We start from the raw sequence: 10,692 nt of genomic DNA on the forward strand, positions 1-10,692 counted from the left end.
AATTTGTTGTATCTTCTCCCAAAATTGACATCCACAACACCAAATTTGTTATACCGAATCCCTCGGTTCACAACAGGATCGAACCATTCACATTTGAAGAGGACGCATTTTAGCTTCAATAACCCCGGAAATTCCACTTCAATAATCTCCTGCAAGATCCCGTAAAAGTCCGTTTCACCTTTCACACATATTCCGTAGTTACTCGTTGCCCGATGTCTCCCATACTCGTATGTGTGAAAGGTAAATCCTCGTGTGAAATACATAGGTGATGTGGTGACCTTTGCAACTGGACCTTGAACCAATTCGTGAAACCATACGGGATAATAAGGATCGTCATAATCAACCTGCAAAAAGCAGTTATTCTTAATTAATATTGAAGTATCAAAACACTTACTTAATTAATCAATGTATGAGATATATTACGTACCTGTGATTTTAACCACTTGACAAAGTGCTTATCTTTACGTGTGTCCACATCAGTTGCAGATATTCCTGGTATTGCTTCTTCAACTTGAGATACAAACATGCTGCAAATTAAACAAATAATCAAGTCATACATAATTAACTGCAATTCATATAATTAACATTCACAAAAATATTTACCTTTCAAAGTAACGGGTCACTGCATCCTCGCAGTTGAGCAGAATATAAGTGTGGGCACTATGTTTATCCTCTTCACATGACCACCATACTTCTTTCGTTTTACCACCAAACCGTGCAATTTCGCAGAAAATGTCAGGAACACCATCAATTGGATATGATGTCGGTACTCCACCATCATCATATCTTCTAGGAACTCTTTTCCTCGTACGAACAGTTGGAGCAAAGTAGTATGATGTGAAGTTAGATGTTTCGGCTGTCAAACTTCCCGCAACTATTGAACCTTCCACCTTTGCAAGATTTCTTGCTTTCCCCTTCAAATGTTTCATCTGTCGCTCATACGGATACATCCATCCGTTGTGAACAGGTCCACGAAGCAATGCTTCATACGGTAGGTGGACAACTAGATGCTCCATGACGTCAAAAAATGAAGGAGGAAATATCTTCTCCAGGTTGCACAATATGATCGGAATGTTATGATGAAGTTGTTCGATGACTTCTTCCTTGAACGTACGTGTGCTGAGATCTCTGAAAAAAGCGCCGATGGCTGTATATTGCAAAAGTAATCAAATTAATAACATTTCATAACATATGTATATATATTAACGTTTTATAATTACCTGCAAGTGCTTCATGGACATTTGCTGGAAGGAGCTCGGCAAAAGCAAATGGAAGTAGTCGTTGCATAAACACATGACAATCATGACTCTTCATTCCGGAGAACTTTTGACCTCGTTCAACACATCTTGACAGATTTGAAACATAACCATCAGGAAACTTAACTTCTGATGCAACCCAGTCAAACAAGGTTGTTTTGGCTTCTGATGACAACCGGAAGATGGGAACAGGAACGTTTCCATTGCTCTTGATATGTAACTCACTTCTTGAGCAAATATCAGGTAAGTCCATCCTTGACTTTTTGTTATCTTTTGTCTTCCCAGGGACGTTAAGTAATGTATTCATGATGTTCTCAAAAAAGTTCTTCTCAATATGCATGACATCCAGATTGTGGCGTAAGAGAAGATCCTTCCAATAGGGTAGCTCCCAAAATATACTCTTCTTATGCCAATTGTGAGACACACCATATCCATCAGGCATATTTCCAGGAACATGCCAATTTCCTCCAACTTTAACTGTTTCCTGAGCTCCGTAATAATCAATGTCTGCTTCGATCTGCTGGCCGGTGAGATATGGAGGAGGACCGTCTCTGACAATTTTTTTGTGCCGAAACAATGTCTTATTTCTTCTGTACGGATGGGCAAGTGGAAGAAAGCGACGATGACAGTCAAACCAACAACTCTTCCTACCATTCTTCAGTTGAAAAGCATCCGTCGATCCAAGACAATATGGACAAGATAATCTTCCATGTGTTGTCCAGCCAGACAACATCCCATAAGCAGGGAAATCACTTATCGTCCACAGCAGAACTGCTCGCATCGTAAAATTGTTTTTCAAGGAACAATCGTACGTCCTCACCCCTTCTGACCACAATTGCTTTAGCTCTTCTATCAACGGTTGAAGAAAAACATCAAGAGACCGTTTTGGATGCTTCGGCCCAGGGATTAATATGGTCAAAAATAGAAATTCTTGTTCCATGCACATATCCGGCGGTAAATTGTACGGCGTAAGAATGACTGGCCACAAAGAATATTGTCTACCAGACATTCCAAATGGACTAAATCCATCGGTGCATAACCCAAGATAGACATTCCGAATATTTGTAGCAAAATCTGCGTGTACCTTGTTGAAATGTTTCCACGCTCTTGCGTCTGATGGATGTGCAACCTCACCATCTCTCTGGACATGTTCCGCATGCCACCTCATCGATGCAGCAGTCCTCTCAGATTGATATAATCTTTTCAATCTGTCTGTAATTGGTAGGTACCACATCCTTTGGTACGGTACCCTATTCCTCCCACGGCCTTGCGGTTTGAATCGTGGTTTTTTGCAGAATCGACACTCTTCTAACTTGTCATCTTCTTTCCAGTAGATCATGCAGTTGTCGATGCAAACATCAATCATCTCCGAAGGCAACCCAAGACTATAAACCAATTTCTGAATCTCATAATAAGATTCAGCAGACACGTTGTCTTCTGGCAAATACTCTTTAAACAACTCCGCCCATGCATCCATGCAATTCTCAGGTAAATTATGATCCGTTTTAATATTCATCATCCTAGCTGCTAGAGACAATTTAGAGAGACCTTCTCTACAACCAGTGTAGATTGGTTGATTTGCAGCATCTAGCATTTCATAAAACCTTTTTGCATCCAAATTAGGTTCTTCTACATTTCCAGTTCCATCAGCTATTGTTGTAGTTGTTTCTAAAAATGCATCACTAATCATATCTTGAACCCTATCATGATCTACCATCTGCTCATGATCTTGATGATAATTATATTCATTATGCAAATGATTCGGTTCTTCACTATGATGACCATCCTCAAAATTATTATTACTACTACTAGCTTCATTTCCCCCATAACCCTCTCCATGTTGATACCAAATGTAGTACTGTGGTGTAAATCCTCTGTTTACTAAATGCTTCCATACAATTTCGCTACGTGCAAATTTTGAATTCTTGCATTTCCGACAGGGGCAGAACATCTTACCGCTTTCCTGTGTGATCGGTGTACAGCCCGCCTGGTGCATGAATGTCTCTAGCCCGCTCAGAAATGCGTTCGTCACCCTCCCGTCGGAATCTTTGTGCAAATACATCCAACTTCGTAACTCGTAAATACTACCGCCACCGGCCATTTTTTTCTTAGATTTTTTTTTTTGAAATCTTTTTTTCTGATTTTTTTTTCGGATTTTTTTCTCTCCCGTTTGTGTGTTGTGAGGAAGAGAGTTGTGGGAAATGACATATATATAGAGAAATTTTCGAGTTGGGTAGTTGAAATATAACAACGATTTTACAAGGAATATTTTACATGGATTTTACATGGTTTTAACATATTATTTACAACGACTTTACGACGAAATTAGGTAAGTTAAAGCACATTGAATACACGTTTTCACCTAAATATAACGGTAACATGCTTCGTTGTAATGTCGATGTAATGATTACGACGTATTTCTCATTCCACGTACATTCGTCGTAAATTTACATGGAGTTTACGACGAAATCAGTTCGTCGTAAATTTACATGGCGTTTACGACGAAAGTTAGATTCCTCGTAATTTCGTTGTAAAGACCATGTAAATTTACGACGAAATATTTTCGTCGTAAATGTTCGTTGTTATGGGCACGTTTTCTTGTAGTGATTAAGATTATTTCAAATTCGATATCTTTTAAAAAAGAAAACAAAATATTGTCAAGTTATATTATGTTTCAAAAAAAAAAAAAATATAGTAGTTACAGAAAAAAAAGAATTAAAAAAAAATATTTTTAACGTCGCCAGTAAAACATTAAACCCTAAATCCTAATCCCTAAACCCTAAACCCTTTGGTAAACCTTAAAGCTTTGGATAAATCATAAACTCTAAATAAAAAACACTAAACACTAAACCCTAAACCCTGAGTGTTTTGGTGTTTAGTGATTTTGATTTAGAGTTTAGGATTTATCCAAGGGTTTAGGGTTTATCCAAGGGTTTAGGGTTTATCCAAGGATTTCGGGTTTAGGGATTAGGTTTTAGGGTTTAGTGTTTTCCTGACGACGTTAAAATATATATTTTTTTTAATTACTACTATTTTTTATTTATTTTTTTTACCTTTTAATTTTAAAAACATAATATAATTTGATAATATTTTGTTTCATTTTTTAAAAGATATCGAATTTGAAATAATGAAATCCTATTGGTTGGTTCACCTCCTACCCAAGAATAAGTCATATATTAATGTATATTGTAACCATATTACAATCAGAGTTATTCTAGGGTGAACCTTTAGGTTCACCAACCAATAAGATTTCATTATTTCAAATTCAATATCTTTTAAAAAAAAAAAACAAAATATTGTCAAGTTATATTATGTTTTTAAAAAAAAAAGTAAAAAAAAAATAGTAGTTACAAAAAAAAAGAATTAACAAAAAAATATTTTTAACGTCGTCAGTAAAACACTAAACCCTAAATCCTAATCCTAAACCATAAATCCTAAACCCTAAATCTTTGGGTAAAACCTAAACTCTTGGATAAACCGTAAACCTTTGGATAAATCCTAAACTCTAAATAAACAAATCATAAACCCTAAATAAACAAATCATAAACCCTAAATCCTAAACCCTTGAGTGTTTTAGTGTTTAGTAATTTTGATTTAGAGTTTAGGATTTAGGGTTTAATGTTTTGTTGACGACGTTAAAAATATTTTTTTTTTGTAATTACTATTATTTTTTTTTTTTACCTTTTAATTTTAAAAACATAATATAATTTGACAATATTTTTTAAAAAAAAATATTAAATATGAAATAACACGATCATATTGGTTGGTGAACCTAGAAGTTCAGGTGACGGGGATGAACCCACTAATAAGTCTTAGGATTAGCCCGGGAGGAAAAATACAAGGGGCTTTTCAGACGTAAAGACAATGAGCTTAACATTTTAAGCTACATTGTCTGACATGATTCTAACATGTCAGTTTAAAAATTATAATTTGTTTCTTTGAGAGACCTATATTCATTGATAAAAGATAGAAAAAGGACCCTCTGTTTCAGCTCAAGGCTTTGATCTTGAGTTTCCTGTGAGGCTTCAGATCAACCACCACCACAGTTATATTGTCTTTGCTTCCTCTCTGTAAAGCCAGCTTTGACAAGTACTCAGCCGCAGACCTTGCCGCCGGATCTTCTCCTTCCCCTCCCCCTTTTCTCTCCTCCGTGAGCAACGACGCATCTCCAGCCACCATGTTCTTCTTGTGCCACAAGAGAATACGCTTCCGGGCCATCTCACACGCTTCCTCATCCGTCATTACATCCCAAACACCGTCACTCGCTAGTATCAGACAGTCATCTTCTTTGACTCTCTTCACAGCCGTCACTTCCGGATCAGGAATGATCGATGGTTTCAAGTATCTATCGCCTGTCACACAATACATGATTGTAAGAACAAAAGAAAGTTTCTATTTATAGAAGAAAGCTTACCAATGGATCTTGACATGGCGAGAACACCGAACACACGACCTCCGTTCCACCGGATCACTTTCCCTCCGGCGGCTTCAATCCTCGCCGCCTCGTCTTCTCTATCCGGCTACACACATACATAACAAATCGATTTAAATCAAGAATCAAAAACCTACGAAGCTAAAGAACCAATACGTATGTATGAATCTGCATATGCTTAACCTTGTGATCAGTAGATAAAGGCAACGCAGTCTTGCCGCGGCAAAGAACGGCTCTTGAGTCGCCGCAGTTCGCGACGAAGATATGAGTCGGGAACACGACGGCGACGACCGACGTTGACCCGACAGTCTCCGGGGCCACCGACTCGATCTCCGAGTCAACGCGGAGGAACGAGCTGAACAGAGCTCTCTTCCACTTCTCCTGCCACGTGTCACCGTCATAGAGCATCGGTTTCCCCTTCTCTATCTCCTCCGCTAAAGCCAAGTGCATCCTCTCTCTGCAATAGTTCGCTACCTACACAACACAACACAACACAAGATCTCAATCAAAGTCACATACTTTTTGCAGTATACAGAGGAGATTGATTGGTTTGTTACCTGAGAACCGCCGTGGCCGTCGTAAACACCGAAGAAGTGAGCGGCGGACTGAGGATTGAAACGACCATCTATCAACGAATTGGTCGGAGACTGAAGGAATCTTGGTATCGCGGAGACAGCATCTTCCATCTCCGGTCTTCTTCCACAGATGGAAGTCACACCGTACAAAGGCACGCTCTTGAAATCGAACAGAGTCCTGCTCTCTGTTCTGCTGATCATCTTCTTCTCCGTCGATCTCTCATCTGAACCGTTGATCTCTTCTCCGGCGGCGGCAATATCAGCGGGTGATGATTGCTTCTTAATGTTGAAGTTGGGAGAATTAATCCGAGAGGACAAAACTCTCCTAGATTCAGAAACAGAGCATGAAGTCTCCTGTCTAGAATCTCCGTTGTTGTCGGAATCTTGAGTTGAGTATTGGCCGTTGTGATAACCTTTACCCAACATGATTCCTGCGAGTTCCATCTGGGTGTCAGGGAAAGGCATGAAGGGCATAGCAACCGCCGGAGATACTTCCTCCATTGATGGAACCTCAAGCTTTGTTTCCCCTCTCTCTCTCTCTGTCCTTTTTATTGGTTTTTAAAGAGAACAACTTTGTGAGAAGCTATGCAGACAAGAAACCCATGACTCTCCACAAAAGAAAAATATAAGTACTTTAACTACCAAATGAAACCGTTATTTTCCCTGAGATAAAATCACCACACAGCAAAAGAAAACAAATATGTATGTATTGAATTTGAATCAGGGTTTCCTGTATTGTGGGTAACTCATTACAACCTCTTAAAATATTCTATATTCTCTCTTCGATTAATTTTCACAACTAAAACCATTTCTAGATTCAGCTACCTAAAAGAGTTGAAAAGAAGACTCATCTTCTTCTAAAACACTCTCGTGTGCCTTCTTCGCATAAAAAGAGAAAGAAGGAACGAAAAAGGAACTTGGTAGGCAAACGCAACAATCCCTTCAAATCTGCTACTATTTATTAGGTTAATTTATCTTTATTTATTACATTATCCTAAAAGTGAAGTTTTTTTTTTTTTTTTGTAATAAGGGGAGATGTTGCATTCTTGAAAATATAAATCCATAAAAGACACTGTTTGTTTTTTTTTTTTTGAACATTAAAGACACTGTTACCTTTTACTTTATGTATTCAACTAAATATTTTATTTATTAACCCTTATTTATTTGTCAAACGAAATATGTTGCCTTTTCCTAATTTGATTTAGGTCCTCGAGTTTAATTATTTTTATTAGTTCACTAATAGTAGGACGTACTTGGCACGTTCTGATCTAAGTCTTGTAGTTTACAATATACTTATTTGTCATAAACACAATTTAATCCGAATTTATTGTAACTTCTATCACGGGACTAAAAACTCCAGACATCATTTGCATATATAATTTAGATATAAAAACATTAATAGTTTAGAATTCTGTCACTTTTAGTATAATAGAACAATATTTTATCCATATTAATAAGATAAGGAAAGAATTGGATGGTTTGTATTCTAGAAAAATGAAAGACCACCGGCAAAACATCTAAATAGTTATAATTTAATGGGAAACATTTTATTATTCGTCTAATTATGTAAAATTATATATCTTTTTTTTAGCACAATTAAAATTATATAAATAGTTATATATCTAATTATTTAAAATTATATATCTTGAATACCATTTTTGGTCAAACTTAAAACCAAAAACGTTGAACAAAGGATCAATTATTTATGTATCAAGTAGAGCTAAAAACAAAACCCGGAATTTTGAATCTTAGTTCATTTAAAAATCCACGACAAAAAAGTTCATTTAAAAATCCATATTAACCATAGAACGGACATGTGTTCAAAAAAAAAAACCATAGAACGGACCATAATCACTCTGTATCGGCAACATACCAATAACATGAGAGTGTCCTCCGAATTTTGAAAATAAATATGAATAATAATGTTGAATTAATCCTATTTATAAATAATATAAATATGAATAATAATGGGTGCGACATTTTACATTTAACCTATCGCTGAGCGACACATACACGAAGAAAAGTCTGGCTTTGTGAAGGAGAGAGGGTGACGTGTACGTACCGAGATGTGTTAGTTGGGTGGCGGGAGAGAGTAGAGGAAAATGTTCAACTCCTAAAAAAAATTATCAGAAATAATAATTCCCTCTTATTCCCTTTTATTTTTTCTTTTTGTAGAAAATTAAAAAACAAAATTATTCTTTGTTAAATTTGATAAGGAACCACCATTCCTTTTCATTCCTGCTATTTTATTCCCGTACATTCTTTTTTATTCGTTCCTCTTGTTTCCCGAATAGTTACCAGTTAGACATTGCACTGACGAAGACAGTCATTTAAATTCCGTAAATATTTCTTTAAACTTTGTATCTTCCCTTTTTCTGTTTTTCATTGAATCTTAATATCTCAAGAGAAAATTACATTGAGAGACACTTTTTGTCTTTTCAATTACATTCAAAGACACATACTACTTGAGAGACACATTTTCATTGTTGTTTGTCCTTCTTACCCTTCAACCACATCTGATCTTTTTTACTTTTTCTCTCAACGTAAACATCATTTTCTAGTTCTTCTTCTTCCTTTTACTGTTTTCTCTCTCTTAAGATTTGTGGTCTCCATTTTATTTCAAAACATTTTTGACAAAACTAACAGAATCTTTCTTGACGACGATAGAAAATCACAATATGAAGAAGTGAAGATTAAACTCGACCATCCGTCATTCCGTACAGAACTGACCCCAAAGATCGCGACTCCGCTTCTCTTGTAAATCGTAGATGGCTCAAAGTAGACTTCAAGGCGAGAGAGCATGTCACCGATCACCATGGCTCTGTGCTACACCTTGACTCCCGATTGTCTTAACCGTAGGTTTCCGAATCTGAGATCTCAAGTTCAACCTCATGATTTTGGTTATACAAATATACATTAATCAATCCATTGTTGCTGAGCATGTGATTTTAAAAAATTCTTGATTTTAGTTTGAAAATGGCTTAATCAGAGTCCAAGGTGGAAAGCACATGGAAAATAATAAAAACACATATAAGATGTTCGACAAAATGTCCGTGAGAGATATGTGTGTCCACAATTTTCTTGTCCATAACTCTAATGTCCACAACTCTTTGTATCTTTGTTTAAAATTTTGTAGAGAACGAAGAAGACCACCGTCTCCCTAAGAGTCTTTTTGCAACCGATAGATTCCAATGTTTGGGTGAATGTAATATGCTACTCTATCTAAGATTGTGTACCAATGTTTTGTTACTAATCTAGTATGCAATTATGTTACGAGAGAGTTATCTAGTATGACACAACCATAACTTCTTCTTCATCCAAAATACAAAGATAATGACACAACATGTCCACAACCAAAAATCCGCATGGGAACCTCAATTTCTGACAACGCAGAAGTTTATCCACGAACACAATAACCATTAACGTGTATCCACAACAACAAAACAACTCTTTCTACCCAGTGTCTAGATCTCATGCTAGTGTTTGGTTCAATGTAAATATGCTACTCTCTCTGCGGAAAATCCCCACGTACTTTTTAAACACTTACAACGAGACTGTACCATTTGTTACTAGTCTTGTTGCTTGTCAATGTTACTTATCTAGTATGCAACATGTCCACAGCCAAAAATCCACATGGGAACATCCACAATTTCCGAAAACGCAACAGTTTGTCCACGAACACAACAACCATTAGCACATATCTACAACCTCTATCCAGTGTTTACATCTCCTGCTGGTGTCTGGTTCAATGTCCACAAACACAACATCGACATGTCCACAAATACAACATCCACATGTAAGCATCCACAAGCAGAGTCGGAAAGAAGATGTAGACATGTGAGCGTCTACAAACATAAGTCTCTCTTCATAAGTGACCATCTACAAACATAAGTCTCTCATGTGAGCATCCACTTGTCCACAAACACATCAACCACAATTTCCGAAAACACATCAACTTGTCCACAAACACAACATCCACATGTGAGCATCCATACCCAAGCAGAGTCGGAAAGAAGATGTCTTCACCTACTCTCACCACCTACGTATCCCTCTTAATTGCACTCTCTACCAATATACCAATATTTAGATTATATTCTCAGCCTTAGATCTTATGCATATAAATAGATCTAACGTCCCTAAACAATTAACTTTTTCCCATACACTTACATTTTTCTTTTAACCTTTATCATTTATTGCAACTAAAGACAAACTTAGTTTCTACTTCCTCACTTTACGGTAGTCTTTTTAAAAGAAACACACTCTCCCTTACACAAAAAACAGGGTTATTTATGTCTAAAAAAAAACAGTTGTCTAGAGAAAGTGTGCAAAGGAGACAATGTGTCTCTTAATGTAAACATAAGTCAGATTGTGTCCTATTATGTAAGTCTCTCTAGATGATTGATTCATTGAACTTGAGGTCTCTTGGATA

The 10,692-nt window shown here is 36.6% G+C and overlaps 1 protein-coding gene across 1 annotated transcript; it reads right to left on the reverse strand.

Annotated features, from left to right (window-relative positions):
* Positions 1-5,086: 5,086 nt before the first annotated feature.
* LOC106429516 (protein phosphatase 2C 56-like) lies at positions 5,087-7,188 on the reverse strand. Its single transcript, XM_013870268.3, has 4 exons — positions 6,246-7,188; positions 5,872-6,162; positions 5,671-5,776; positions 5,087-5,608 (listed from the first exon to the last, which is right to left on the reverse strand). Exons 1-4 carry the CDS (start codon positions 6,762-6,764, stop codon positions 5,244-5,246), a joined length of 1,281 nt encoding a protein of 426 aa, XP_013725722.1. The 5' UTR covers positions 6,765-7,188; the 3' UTR covers positions 5,087-5,243.
* Positions 7,189-10,692: the final 3,504 nt, after the last annotated feature.

This window comes from Brassica napus, chromosome C8, assembly GCF_020379485.1.
Source record: "Brassica napus cultivar Da-Ae chromosome C8, Da-Ae, whole genome shotgun sequence".
NCBI lineage: Eukaryota > Viridiplantae > Streptophyta > Magnoliopsida > Brassicales > Brassicaceae > Brassica > Brassica napus.